The sequence below is a fragment of the Eublepharis macularius genome, chromosome 10 (genome assembly GCF_028583425.1).
Source record: "Eublepharis macularius isolate TG4126 chromosome 10, MPM_Emac_v1.0, whole genome shotgun sequence".
Classification (NCBI taxonomy): Eukaryota; Metazoa; Chordata; class Lepidosauria; order Squamata; family Eublepharidae; genus Eublepharis; species Eublepharis macularius.
The window spans coordinates 95,611,442-95,626,365 of NC_072799.1; the positions used below are offsets into that span (position 1 = coordinate 95,611,442).

The window sequence follows — 14,924 nt, forward strand, 5'->3', positions numbered from 1 at the left end:
GAACGGAAAGGATGCCTTCCCCACCTTTCGGAAAGGCTATTCCAAGTCCCCTTGTGAGGGGGCCCATTTCCACTCTTGGGAATGCAAAGAAAAGATGCCTTCCCCACCTTCCCACCCTCTGGGAACATGACACATAAGCAGATGTTCACTGACAAAACCCACCTCACCAATGCAGTGCCTGCAATGAAGGAAGGGTGCCTTCCCCACCTTCGGGGAAGGGTGTTCTAAGTCCCCTTGTGTGTGAGGGGGGTGGCTATCCCCCCCTGGGAACATAACGTATATGCAAACGTCCACCAATAAAACCCACCTCACCAACGTGATGTCCATGATGGAAAGGAACGGATGCCTTCCCCACCCAGCTGGGGCAGGTGCTCAAAATAAGAATATTTGGTCCTCTGAGTCAGGCACTGTCACAGAGACCAGGGAGGGTACAGCACCCGGCTCTAGACGGACAAGTCTCTCTGCTGGAGGAGGAGGTGGAAAGGCACATCCCCTCTAGGTAACAACTACCGTCAGCTGCCAGAACCTACTTCACCAACGAGGTGGCCGCTAGGGAGGCCTTCTCCCATTGAACTCCATCTCCTCAACCGGGGGCCAGAGAGGGCTGGATGTGTGGAATGCCTTGGAAAATGGGAGCAGCTAGCCACACCCAGAAACCATCTTCCAAACGTAGCTGGAGAGGAACAGGGAGCATGGAAGCCTGAAACGAACAGATCCTGAGTGGTGGGGATGGAGGAGGTCTCCCAGGTGGGGGAATACCCGCTTGCTCTGGACACTGGTGGGGGGGGGGGGAGGAGAGGATGTTCATAGCCACAGACGACAGGTCCGGCCAGATAGCAGCTTTGCATGCTCAGTGCTCCGGGGGATTGGAGTAGGAGGTTTCAGGGGGCTCAGCAAGGTGGATTTGATTTAAATCAAACTGATTTAAATCACGATTTAAATCACGATTTAAATCACTAGTCAGTAAGGCTTGATTTAAATCATAGTTTTCTACATAAAGACTAATTCTTGCTGGTATAACTTTAATATGCAAGTAGATGAAGATTTTTAGAATAACTACTTTTCATATTAGTTTTACAGTTGTATAAAACATTGATTTTAATACTATTAGAAACACATTATAGTTAATTTATTGTGAGATGAATTATCCCCAGTTTAGGTTAATCATTCATATTTGGACAACTTTTCTGTTGTACTTTATTGGAAGGAGAAAAATAATCATTACCTTAATAATAACAATTTAAATAGTTTTATTTATTCAACTGAAACAATAACATTACAGCATATGTTATTTGCTTAAACAAACATCCATGTTTGTTAACAAATTTGGCTAAACAAAATATATATATTTTAAGAAACTTAGACTGTCAGCCCAGCCTACACATGAAAAACTTAAATACTGTCCTCTGTAGCTCACTCGTCATCTTCATCTTCTTCTTTGTTCATAATCTGGAAAAGAAAAACAAGCTTTCCTGCTTTATCGGGTCCCAAACGATTTCTCAATTTAGAATGAATGAGTCCAAAGGAAGAGAATATTCTTTCAACGCCTGCAGAAGAAGCTACTGCTGTTAAAAGTGAAATCATTACTTGAACAGTCTCTAAATCCAAGTGCTTAAGTGACTTCCACCAGTTCACTGGTGTGACTTTCTTTAAAATATCTTCAGCAAACATATATTTCTTGAATGGTTCCCCCTTAGCTCTGAAGTTTATTATAGTTGGCATTACAGATGGATGATTGCTGGATACCCATGTCATAGCTAACTCCTCTTCCTCAGCACTTAAGTTTTGACCCTGGTACTGGATATTGACAATATTTGCCAAAAAATGAGCTGGAGACAGTGCTTGTCCCATTCGTTTTTTTAATGCTTGTAATTTAATTCTGTCCATGTGTAGTTCTGTTTTTAAGTGTTCACTCAGTTCCTTCCAAATTTCAACAGCATCAGCTATTTTCAACAGCAACAGCTATTTTTCTGTATTTTGTTTAAAGCTTCAGAGATGGGTTTCAGGATGCTCAGCATATGTTCAACATTTCTCTTAAGCCCAATGTTGAGGATTTTGGCCATGACAGTGCCATCTATTTTATCTCGATTTTGTTCACAAACTGTCATCAGAATAGGCCAGTTCTTGATATACTGCTCAAAACAGTCCACCACAGAGTTCCATCTAACATCTTGTGGGAGCGTTAGCTTGGTTCCACCCATCCTTTTCAGAGCTGCTGCAGCAAAATGATTGTTACGGAAGTATTTAGCAATTTCAACAACATTAGTCTTTATTTCTGGAACACTTAAGTCTTTGGCTAAGAGGTGCAGCAAATGAGCACTGCAACCATATGCTATTAGCTTTGTATTCCCTTCCTGCTCTTCTAAATTTCTTCTCATCTTGGAAACATTTGCAGCATTGTCTGTGACCAAACTGCGTACTAGACATTTGAATTTTTGTTCACATGTTATTATAGCTTTTACTGCCACTTCTTGTAAGTATTCTGCTGTGTGTGCATTTCCTGACGTATCAATTGTTTGTGCAAGGAAGACTTTCCCTTCTTCTGTTGTTATACAAGCACATACAACAGGATCATTGTGGACATTACTCCACCCATCAATACTTAGGTTAACAATTCTACCCTCCAGAGCTGTTGCACATTGCTCTATTTCTTTGTCATACACTTTATCCAGCAGTTTCCCTGCAACATCTGCTCTGCAGGGTGGACTGTATCCTGGTCTCAGTGACTGAACCATATTAATGAAATGTGGGTTCTCAGTCAGACGGAAAGAAGAGTTCGTTGCATAAACAAACTGGGCAATTTTTTCATCACTTAACTCTTTTTCTAATCTGCTAGTTTTTATCACAAACTTATCTATGGTGGTTCCAGGAGGGAAGGGTTTTTTCTTTCTTTTAGGTGATATACTGTGGGTGTCTGATGATGATGCAAATGAAGCACTATCCGGGATGGATAACTCTGAAACTGTAGAACAGGAGGATGGTGATCTTGAAGGTGGATAGTTTCCAGAATCCTTAATGTTGACGATGAATTCCCCTAAACAAAAAAGTCAATGCTGTTATTTTATTGTTTATACAATTTCTGCTTATTGTACATGTCAGGCCGCGGAGCGCCCCCTGGCGGTTGAGGCAACAGGTCTGGGGGGGCTGGTCCCCACGGGTCCGTCCTGGGGCCTCGGTGGGGCGGAGGGGGGGTACTCAGGGCGTCGGAGGCTCCTTCCCGGGCGGCCTCAGACTCGCGGGCGGCCCTTGTCTGCACCGGTGGCACCAGCCAGCACGCGGCTCCACCCGGGCCAGCTGCGCCTTTACTGCTCAGGGCAGTCTGGCCTCCTTCACCAGCGTAAAGTGCACCTCTCTCTCACTCTGTGCAATCACCACTCTCCTTCCTTCCTCCTCGACCTGCCTCCGGAGCCTCCTTAAATCCCTTTTTCCTCTCCCCGCCTCAGCTCCACCCCCGCTCCCAGGACCCTCCTCCCAGCGTCATGCCCACCACCTGGGCCATCTGCGGCCACGCCCAGTTCACCCACCTCCCCTTGCCCCATTGGTGGGGAGTCTGCAGGGTTGCCTCGCCCCCCTCTGGCTCCCCCAGCCTATTGCCTCCTTCCCTCACTGGGGGTAGCCGCCTCCGCCTCCCCCTGCGTAGCTCGGGCCGCTTGGCGGGCTCCTGGTTGGCTCTCCCGTCCTGGGTGGGCCAGCCCTTTCCCCCGCCCCGCAGCCTTTGGCCGCTGCCCGTGCGGGCGTCGTGCGCCTGCGCCGGCGTCTGGCAGCCCCAGGCAGCCCCGCCCAGCCTCCGGCAGCCCTCTCCTGCCCCCGGCCTCCCTTGCTGCCGTCCCGCGGCTGCCCCGCTCCCCGGCGCTCCCGGCGGCAACGCGGCGGCGGTGGGTGTGCCCTCGCGGGCGCCGCGGCTCTCGGCCATCGCCGCCTCCCGTGGGCCGCCGCGGCTCCGGGCGGCGGCTGTGGCTCCCAGGGCGCCCGGGTCCCTTGCCGCCGCCGCGGCCGTCGGGGCGCCCATGCTCTCTGCCGCTGCCGCGGCCTCTCGAGCGCCCGGGCTCTTCGCCGCCACCGCGGCCTTTGGGGCGCCCGGGCTCTTCGCCACCGCAGCCTCCAGCTGTCCCCCGGCCCCTGACTCGAGGTGAGTGGGGCCGGAGTCTCCTTTGGGGGGAGGGGGGGACGGCCAAAGTCCGAGGGCACCTTGCCCGTCCTCGGACAGTACAGCACTGCCCCAAAAGGAATATTTACTTTTCTTCATAACTGTACCAAATGACAGTAACATGCAGTAATAATAAGAAATATAATTTTGCTCAAACATAACAGTTCAAGGCAGACTTTAGAAATATGATTCAATAAAAATGTTTACCAACCTGAAGATCCTTCCTGTTCAGACATGTTCCTTTGGTCATCTTCATCACAGCACTTCTCATGATGTTGCCTCATTCGGGCCACCAGGCCGTGCTTTTCTTTGTTGCAGTGTTTGCATTTTGCACGCATGCCTGCCTTACCGATAGGTAAAGGAACTTCATTCAAGTATTCCCAAACTGGGTCTCTTTTACGGCCTGCTGCCATTACAGGTTTTTTCCTCCAAGGAAAGAATGTGATAAACCTCAGGTCATACACACAAAAGATCCAAAGACTTACTGTGCTCAAAAAGTTTCACTTTCATTTTGTGCTGCTTGCCTCTCCCTCCTCACACTTAGTTTCTTCTTGTGCAGATCTATTCCACTCCAAACAATCAGAAAAATATTGTTTCTGTTCACTGAACTTCTTGAAACTTAGCACTGGAGGGGTTGATTCTGTCTTCATAGGTTTGTAGAACAATAGAGTTAAGGTCTTTTTCTCAACTCTGTTCATGTTATAACATTTTTGCTGTGAAGAAGAGGCATGTGATCTCTGCTGAGCTGACACAAACTCAGTTTTGAGAACTGCAAAACCAAGCATCTGTCATAATATCTTGTAGGCAGAGAAACTGCCCAATAATCTTACAAAAACCTCTGGAAGAGCATGACATTGTGAATGGATTAATGGAATTTATTTTCCAAAACAATTAAACATATACAGCCTTATTCTACATAATTAAAAACTAATCTTTATTTCATGATGGAATAACCTTTGGATGGTAATATATTTTCCTCAAAAAGCATTTTATTTAAAAAAATCCAATTTAAATCAAAAAAATCCGATTTAAATTTTAAAAAATCTGATTTTTTTGATTTTTTTAAAAAAACCATTGATTTTTATCCACGCTGGGGCTCAGCAAGGTACTTTTGCACCATCACCTCCGCTGAGTCCTCTGCAAAGGCATGGGAGGCCTCCCTGATGTCGCCAGACTCTCAGCTCACCACCAAGGACCAGTAGTGGGTGGGGAGGTCCCTGTTGGGTGGGTTCTCATGGCCTGGGGTGCTGGGCTCATTCGCCTCCTCCTCCAGCTCCTCCCCCTCTTCCATGCCCTCTTCCCTCCAGCCACATTTTTTCAATTGGAACCTGCGCACCTTTCTGTGGAGGTCCTTCTTCCATCGCTGGAGCTCAGTGTTGGCATGGCAATGCTGCCTTTTATACAGGGGTCACAGATTCAGGCCAGTCTGTATATCCCCTCTTGGCAGAGAGGATGCAAGCAGGTGGCTGTGCCTGCCTGCAACCTCCTCACCAAATCCCTGACCCTGGAGAGAAGAGCGTCCCCTGCTCAAGTTTTTTGGCCAACATCCGGTCTAGCCTGCAGATAAGGGGGATGACCTGCCCCAGGCTGGACTTCTAGGAGCAGAGGAGGTCAGTGGTGTCCTGAAATGGCTTCAGGACATGGACCATTTTGGGGAGGGCAAGTCTGTGGAGCTGATGCTGAGCTCCTATCCCCCCTGCAAAATGGGCACAGACAACATGATATCCTGCACCACTTTTTTGCTCCACCATACGACCTATCATGACATAGATGGAGTTCCAGTGGGTGGCCATGTCCTGGAAGAGGTGGTGCTTGGGATCCCCCCTTCCCCCTGCCTCTCGTGCCACTGGTGGGAAGACTTTATACTGCAGGGAAATTGGGCAGCCAGACACCAGCAGCTGTTCAACAAGGCACACGTGGCCAACGTTCCCTGGTCCCAGCTGGCCTTGATGGTGCTACCCAGCCTAAGAGTATCCCTCATGACCAGGTGCAGCTTTTGTGCCAGGAAGACAGTGCCCTCGACACTTCATTCAGGGCTGCCAGCATGTTTCTACTTGTGTCCATTACCCTTTAGCCACGGACAACATCACCTGTGGGCACCCACTCAGTCCAGCCTTGAGCATGGCGACAGCATTCTTCCCCATGTGATCCGCATCCATCCCTTGTGCCTGGAGCAGAACCACTCTGTAGCCCGTCACCAGGGGTGTCACCTCTTCCCAGGGCCCTGATCTTTCCCTGGCACTCTGGAGGTCCTCCGGTTGCCACCAGTGGCAATTTCCAGCAGCAGCTCCTCCCTGTCACACTGCCTGCTGGAAAGTGAAACCACGAGCCTGAGAGCTGGGTGTTATATAGTCCTTGCTCTCATACAGCATAATGGGAGCTCTCTGGTTGGCAGCCAGACCTGCCTGTCAAGGTTTGGAGGGCTAAGATTGGTGTTCCCAGGGCTGCAGAAGGTCTGCACAGTCCATCCCCTCCATTGCCTAGGCAATTGAGTGATTGGTGCCAGGCTGTCTGGAACCACAAACTGAAAACGAACTGAATGAACCTGCCCAAAAGTTGTCTCAGTTCGTGAAAAACGTGGCCCCGTGAACCACCTGTTCATGACCACCAAACTGGCCTGGTTCGTGCTGAACTTTGGTTTGTTTCAGTTTGTGCCCACCTCTAGTTGGACGCAATTATGAAATTATACAGAAAAAACAGTACATTTGTTCACACATTCTTAATTGCAAACAAAACTGGCATAATTTTACAAATTGCTTCCTTTAAAAACTATGACAGTTGTACAAGACAGAATAGATGTTGCATCATGTCCGATTGTATATTAAGTAATTAGGTCTCGATAGGACTGTCTTTGAGCCGGTATTCAAGCATCAAAGGTTAGGGTATAGTTTTACTGTGTGTCCCTCTTCACTCCCTAGGTCTTAAGGTAGCAGAGGATCTGTTGTCTTGAGTCTGCGGTTAAAATTTACGCTCTTCAGGTGGCACGCGTTCTCAAATAGCTTTCCTTACTTAACGTAAAAATGTATTTATTCCTGAAGACATTCTTTAGCTGCTGTCATTTTTCGTTATTTTCATCATGCTGTTTAATTTGTTTTTAGTTGCTACTTAAGCTGATTTTAAACTGTAGATAAAAGGGTTTTTTTTTGTTTTAACATTTCTAAATTATGCTTATTTGATGCTGTATTTAGGTTTTGTCTTGCATATTGCTTCAGATGTGACCAGGTTTACCAAGAAATCTTGTAAAGCCACAGTAATTGCATGTAAATTCAGAGTAAAACATAAAGAAAATTGTATTTCTTTTAACACTTAGATGGTAGTGAAAACATTTATGGACATGGACCAGGATTCAGAAGATGAAAAACAACAGTATCTCCCATTAGCCTTGCACCTTGCATCCGAATTCTTCCTCAGGAATCCCAACAAAGATGTCCGTCTCCTTGTCGCATGCTGCTTGGCTGATATCTTTCGAATTTATGCCCCAGAAGCACCGTATACTTCCCATGACAAACTCAAGGTAAAAAGTATTTGCAAGAAATATCCATCCATTTCAGTCGTTTTGGTATGTCCAGGGAAAGGGGCGGGCTTTTTCCCATACTTCCGACAATGAGAGATACATAACCCTTCCCAGCAGTGAGTAATATTTCTAATGAATTTAACTTGAACTGCAATGTATTCAGTGTTCACATTTCAAAGTGAAAAAATCTTTCTTCCTTATTTTACAGGATATATTCTTGTTTATTACAAGACAATTAAAAGGATTAGAGGACACTAAAAGCCCCCAATTTAACAGATACTTTTACTTACTAGAGGTAACTTTTTAAAACTAGATACAACTGCTTTTTACAGGTCTCTTAATGTCTTGCAATCCACATTAGTGAAGTTCAGGTTATATCTATGGAAGTTGCAGCTTAATCTATGATTTTATCTAGTTTGTATAAGACCAAAATAGCTCTAGCTTGGATCCTAGATGTATTTCAATGACATTTTTATCTGACACAGAAAGAGGACATAGTGAAACTGTTTAAACATTGTTGGAGCAGAAGATACACAGTACATAAACGACAAGTAATCTGAAGTTAGCAAATCAGTCTTCAATGTATGTGTGTTTTAGTTAGTTAGATCACATTGGGCAGGCCACTTTGAGATTTGTGATAACAATTATTTTCACTTACATCTGTACAGTTCCAATTCAAAAGGAAATTTAATGCCTTGCTTTATTTTTGTTGTAGAACTTAGCTTGGGTTAAATCTTATAACATCTGCTTTGAGTTGGAAGATTGCAATGAAATTTTTATTCAGCTTTTTAGGACTCTCTTTTCAGTTATCAAGTAAGTTGGATTACTTAAATTTCTTGCGTAGTTTCAACGTGCACTTTTCTAAAGCATATGGAATATACTTTAAAATGTTATAGAAGACTGAATATATATTTATGGTAATGGTATGCGTATTCCTCATGTTTGTCTTAAATATTTAGGGATAAACACTTATTTTTAAACAACCACACCACTCAAAACATCTTGTAAATTGAAATAAAATGAAGTGGTGAAATGAAAGCTGTACTTTGCTTATTCCAGTCATGGTTATGTTTGTAGCTGAGATTTTATTTTGTGTTTTCTTTTAATATCCCATGAGCCTGTTAGAATGTTCCAGAACTCTAGAGTGTTCCAGAAACAATAATAGGAAGGGGGATTTGCAGGCTGGAGTAGCTTGGTTCTTTGTAGTTTCCATTATGTTCTTTTGTGCAAAATTATCCAGCAATCGTTGGCAAGAAAGTTGGAAGAAGGAGCAAAGCCCACTCTTCTCCCAAAACAGGGAATATCAGGAACAGGCGATGCTGTTAGGCTTTCCCCCAAATTTGTCACTGAGTACAACCCCATTCTCCTGCATAGTCTCATGGCTGCCGTTTGCTCTTATGGGAAAAATGTTACTCATGAGGGTCCTGATACACTGGAAGCAAAACCTGCCCTTTCCAGCTGTCAGAGAATGGCTCAGACTCCATGTGTGTGGTGTGCTGCGTTTATGTGGACAGAAGTATTTTACTCTAATATAGGGAGGGACATCAGTCACTTTGTCAATAGTATAAGTTTTGCTGTCAGATCACCTTTTGATAGTGTCTTGCCCGTATTACATTGATGCCATGTGTTGGGTGAGGGAGTTTTGGTGGGAAAACAATCGTAAAAGAAGGTTGGTTGGTCTCCTTGTCTGGGTGTTTGGACAGGGAAAGAGAGCAAGTGTAAAGTAAAAGAAAAGGGTCACATAGTCTAGTCACTTTTGTTAGAGTAACAAAATGTTAAAGGATATGAACATTATTTTGCAAGTTACTAAAAAATTTAACAATGATGGTTCTGTTACACTGATCTAATTTAATTTCATTGTTAGCAATAGCCACAACCAGAAAGTACAAATGCACATGCTAGATTTGATGAGTTCTATCATCATGGAAGGCGATGGAGTGACTCAAGAACTGTTGGATTCAATTCTTATCAACCTCATCCCTGCACACAAGGTTTGCAAATAAATAAAGACCACTACCATGCAGTATGCTTTCTCTCATTATATGGTTTTTCCAGAGTATGTGTTGGCCTGTTACCTCCCTCCCTTGCTGCCCTCTCTTCTCTCGGTGCAGTACCTGGTTGTCTTGTCCCAAAATGCAGTTGTGTATTTACTCCAGTTGATCCATAAGGGAGATTCCAGGGCCAAGCAACTATAGAGGTGATGCTTCTGCCCTTGTGAGTTCCTTCCTACACATTGAATCTTGTGGGAGGCGATGGCTGGATGGAGGCATGCCTTAATCAGATATTTGTTACATGTAGTTGGCTCTGTGGCAACCTCCGGGGACCTTTGTTACTTCTGGGAGGCTGTGCACACCATGTGGGAGTTCTCAGATAGTGGAGCCTACGAGTGGGGATAGTGGTGATTCGTGGCTTGCTATACTCAACTCTGCATATGTGTGTGTGTAGTTGACAGCTTGTGAATTAAAGGCTTGCCAGAGTAAAAGCGTCTTTAAATCAAGGATCTGTTCGTGAAAATGTTTTTACAACTCTTGTTGATAGAGTAGTACAGACCATGGGTTCAGGGAGATTCTGTCTGCATGGAATCTCCCAGTTTGGTGTCGTGGTTAAGAGTGCGGGACTCTAATCTGGAGGAACCGGGTTTGATTCCCCGCTCCTCCGCTTGAAGCCAGCTTGGGTGACCTTGGGTCAGTCACAGCTCTCTCAGAGCTCTCTCAGCCCCACCCACCTCACAGGGTGTTTGTTGTAGGGATAATTATAACATACTTTGTAAACCGCTCTGAGTGGGTGTTAAGTCATGCTGAAGGGCGGTATATAAATTGAATGTTGTAGTTGTTGTTATCATCTAACATAGTGCTGAGTCATATTTTGCTTCCCACTCAGTGTGGGGACAGACTGAGGGTGTCAAACCCATGCATATCCCTACACCAGTAGAAGGGAGGAAATGTTCATATGAATGGGGCCAATGTTTTGCTTTACAGGAAGGCTTAAAAGAATTCTCCTTCATGCCAACCATTGTTCGTACCTTGTCAGCATCAAAGAAAAAGCGGCTCTAAAGTCTAATACAGTTTTGAGTTTGCCTTAATGTACCTTATAAAATTTAAAATAGAATTATGCCACTTAGATTACAATATATATTTACAGTGTAGGAAGCCGTTAAAATTTATACTTTATCTCCTGTACATTATGATCTAACTCTTTAGATATAACCAGTGCTTTTATTTTGATCATTCTCAAAGACAAGAATTTTCTTTTCTCTCTCTCTCTGTTACAGAACCTTAATAAACAGGCATTCGATCTTGCAAAAGTCCTGTTGAAAAGAACAGTCCAGACCATTGAGCCATGTATTGCCAATGTATGTAATATATGCATTAATATTTTTGTCTTGTTACTTTTTTCTTTGTCTTTGGACATATAAGTAGTTGTGCAGGCAGTAAGGTAGACTGAACAGCCCCAGTTGCTACCCTGCATTTATCTAGCCCAGGAACCCTCGTGTGGTACTGTGGCTCCTGCTGCTCCTGGGTGTGTCCATGTGCTCTTCCCTCTTTTGGGAGGGCGACTGCAGCAACCGTAATATTGGGATATGGAGCAGAGCATTGAGTTGCTGCCAGTCTTGACACGTGCTTTTCTTTTGTTGGAACATTGTGGATGCTGTGTGTGTACATATTCAGTCTATTTTCCTCCCGCCCCTGCCCCGCTCCAATAGAAAGCTGGGGAGTAGGAAGAAGTGAACTCACCCGCGGTGGCGTTGGGCTGTCTGGGGGAACTTGCCGCAAGTTATCTTGCAAGCGCCTGAACTCATAAATCAAATATCCAAACGAGGCATGTTTACATGATTCTAAAATTATGTAAGTGTTGTTTTGGGGGGAGAAACCTTTAGAGGTAACCAAGCAACTGAATTTTAGAAACTCCTGAGGTTTCTGGTAGAAAGTACTAAAATTTAAAATCCTCAAACCAGTTGATCGCTAAAAGTAGTCAAGTAATCTAAAATATAAACCTGTTTGTAATGTGAAGAACCTGAAAGCTTTTCCCGTTGTGTGGGCCAGTATGAGGCCAGCAGATGAGCCACATAGGACCTGGCTGGGCCCTGGCAAATGGCTGCCTTCTGCGCTGCCCTGCAGTGAGCTTGTCTTGTCCCCTACCCCCACGACTGCAGGCTCGGCAATGTATGATGATTATTTATTTGATGTATAGCCCGCCCTCCCCACAAGCTGGCTCAGGGCGGGTTACAACAATAGGCAAGTAAAATACAAAGGATAAAACAACGAAATCACAAATCTCAAAAGCATACATTTCAGTAAATCAAAATCTGAACAGATGCAAATATAATATCCCAAGACGGGGCTCCCTTCACTCTTCCCTGTGCACCATATGCTAAAAAAAATTACCCGTATCTGCTGCCTCCTTGAGCTCTAGTTCATGGACTCTTGTTTATTAACATTAAGGTTGAAGATGTAATTATTAAATAATTAAATAAAATTATTAAATAACATCTCTTTTCCCCTAGTTTTTTAACCAGGTTCTGGTACTAGGAAAGTCTTCTGTAAGTGACTTGTCAGAGCATGTGTTTGATCTAATACAGGAGCTTTTTGCTATTGATCCTAATTTATTATTATCCGTCATGCCACAGCTTGAGTTCAAACTAAAGGTAAGGAAATATTGCGCTCTTAGGATTTAATGTAAGTGCATTTAATATAAGTGCAAGAAGGTCAGCAGTGTGAAATTGTGGTTTTGAAAAACAAATTATTTTCTCTAGTTGCTAATGGCAATGCCTGCCTTTTAGTCGGCTTCCAAAGAACTGTTTAAGTACTTCCAGTTGTTCAGAGGCATAAGTTTTTCAAACAGTAGCAGGTTTTGATAGGATGGGGGCCTGTAATAAACGGGGGGGGGGGCTTCTGTAAATTCTCTCCCCCAGGCATTCTGTCTGCCTTTGCAGCTGGATTAGCTCCCCCTACCCTGGTCTTTAACCGAGACTCACTTGCACTCAATATTCCGTCCCCTCTGTGACGTTTTCAGTCCTTTTCTGGGTATGTTTAGCCGTTTGCTTGGCTTTTTCTTTGGTATTTTGGCATTCTGTTTTTCTGCGTCCCACCAGAGACCCCCGCAAGCAGTTAGAGGCTCCTACCTTTCCTGTTAGCATCACCATTAAGCCGCTTCCGTAATCTATGCAGGGACAGCTAGTTTGCTCTTAAGATGTAGTGATACGGCATGGAGAAGTTTCAAAGGAAAAAACAGAACATGTTTACTGGGCATTCCTAAAGAAGATGTTTGGGACTCAGCCTTTAAAGATAAAATTATTTGTTCTAGTTAAGGCAAAAGGTCAAATCAATCAAACATGGTCAGTATTGTCTAAGTGTTGAAGAAATATGGCAAACGTCTTAGACTATATCAAGACTGTACAAGAGTTTGGGGGCACTGAACATAAAGATTGCTTTTATGCAAGCAGTGCCCCATTTTGGTGTGTGGGTAGGGAAGCAGAGAAAGCTGGGTAAAATGTTTTAATAAAACTTCACAATCTTTAGAAAAGTCATTAAGGTAATAATGCAGCCTGGTTATTTTCTGCACCTGTAGTGCTTTAACTGGCAATGGGCATTATGGGTAGTTTCCTAATAAAACATTATAGCTAGTTTTCCTGTGAGAATGGATGATGATTAGTGGGAGGGAGGGCAGCTGAAAGAGAGATTAATTATCAAGTAGAAAAAGAATAAAAGAGAGCATTAGGAAGAGTTAGGGGTAAATGCCACATGAACAGGAAAAGTTCATGAACAGGAAAAGATAAAACGACCTGATTGGATTGGAGTATAGATAAAACAGAAGCCAAATTGTTGTATTGGATCCTAGCCGTGATCTCTGCCGTGGAAGGTGCTTGTGTTAGCAGGTGAAAGTCTCCTGCCTCTCCCCTCCAGCTACAACCACTGATACCTCCAAAATGCTGCTCCGCTCGAAGAGGGGATCTTGGGAACAGCATGAGTGACAAACTGGAGGTCTATAGCAGACAGGGAGGGTTGATGAAAATCCACCCCCTACTCGCAGCGATCCTCTGGTTCTACTCCAGTGTCATGGGCCTTGTCTTCATGCAGTTAGGTAGGAGCTTCGTTAGGGATGTCCAGGCTAAACTGAAAGTATTGAACATATTGCAGAAAATAGCTTTTTCTTGATGAGGGATCCCCGTATCCCTGTTTTGATTGAACTTGCTTCTTATATTGTAAAATAGCCTGACCACATTTATAGAAAAGCAATGTAGGAACGTTTTAAGTAAATATACTGATGAACGGTTTCCGTTTTGCTGGGAGTCCTCTTGCAGCAATCAACAGTGTGCATTGGGGGTATAGAGTCTTACTGCACCTTCCTGTTGTAAGTAGTTCCGGGTATAGCCAGGATTGGGGTAAATTTCCACAGGAAAACTGTTTGTAGAGGCATTCCTGTAGCATGGGGGAAGTGCACCCTTACAGTCTACGAGGAAGTGGCATACACCGCACACTGGGAAGGAACTTTATGCAAAATCTATGGCTTAGAGGTGCCCAGTGTTGCTTTTGACTGTTTACTTTGGGAACAAGGTCAAGAATCCATCATTTGAATAATCTTGATATTGGAACACTTCACAGTTACGATTATTATTATTATTATTCAAAAACTGCTTTTTCTTCAATCCGTAGAGCAATGATGGAGAAGAACGTTTAGCTGTTGTTCGGCTTTTAGCTAAACTGTTTGGTTCTAAAGATTCTGACCTCGCAACACAGAACCGTCCTCTCTGGCAGTGCTTTCTTGGCCGGTGAGAAAACAGAGATATGTATTTTCAGTAGGATTAGTCCTGACAGCAACGGTTCCCCAGCCATTTCTGCCTCTTCTCTCCCCACCTGCCCCACCATCCGCAATATTGCATTTGCTTTTTATTTCATCAGGATTAACTGCTGCATTAAGACTAATGTCCTTTTTTTCAGATTGGGACTTTTAAAGTTATGGCTTATTACTTGTGTTCTGTCTGATACTGTGATTTTTGTCAGCTTGCATTCTGTTCTGTTTATGACTTTCAGGAACAAAGCTTCAGGGGTCTTAGTTTGGCGGGTTGGGGACGTGGTAAAGTTCCCCTCTGCTTTCAAGTACAGTATTGAGGCTTTATGAGGTGCCTGTATAGAAGAGAACAGAAAACATGCTGTATTCTAAGTATTCTTGTTGTTGCTGTTAGATATTTCATTAGATGTGTCAATCATTAGTTGTTTTAGTAAAACAGCAAAGAGTCCAGTAGCACCTTTAAGTCTAACCAAC

The 14,924-nt window shown here is 44.2% G+C and overlaps 1 protein-coding gene across 3 annotated transcripts in view; it reads left to right on the forward strand.

Annotated features, from left to right (window-relative positions):
- PDS5A (PDS5 cohesin associated factor A) overlaps positions 1-14,924 on the forward strand; it is a 120,991-nt gene that overhangs the window by 24,641 nt on the left and 81,426 nt on the right. For all 3 annotated transcript variants that reach the window (XM_054989704.1, XM_054989707.1, XM_054989706.1), the window contains exons 3-9: positions 7,458-7,661; positions 7,870-7,956; positions 8,377-8,474; positions 9,526-9,652; positions 10,933-11,013; positions 12,166-12,306; positions 14,315-14,430. In XM_054989704.1, coding sequence (XP_054845679.1) covers positions 7,458-7,661; positions 7,870-7,956; positions 8,377-8,474; positions 9,526-9,652; positions 10,933-11,013; positions 12,166-12,306; positions 14,315-14,430 — 854 coding nt within the window. The remainder of the gene's footprint in view (positions 1-7,457; positions 7,662-7,869; positions 7,957-8,376; positions 8,475-9,525; positions 9,653-10,932; positions 11,014-12,165; positions 12,307-14,314; positions 14,431-14,924) is intronic.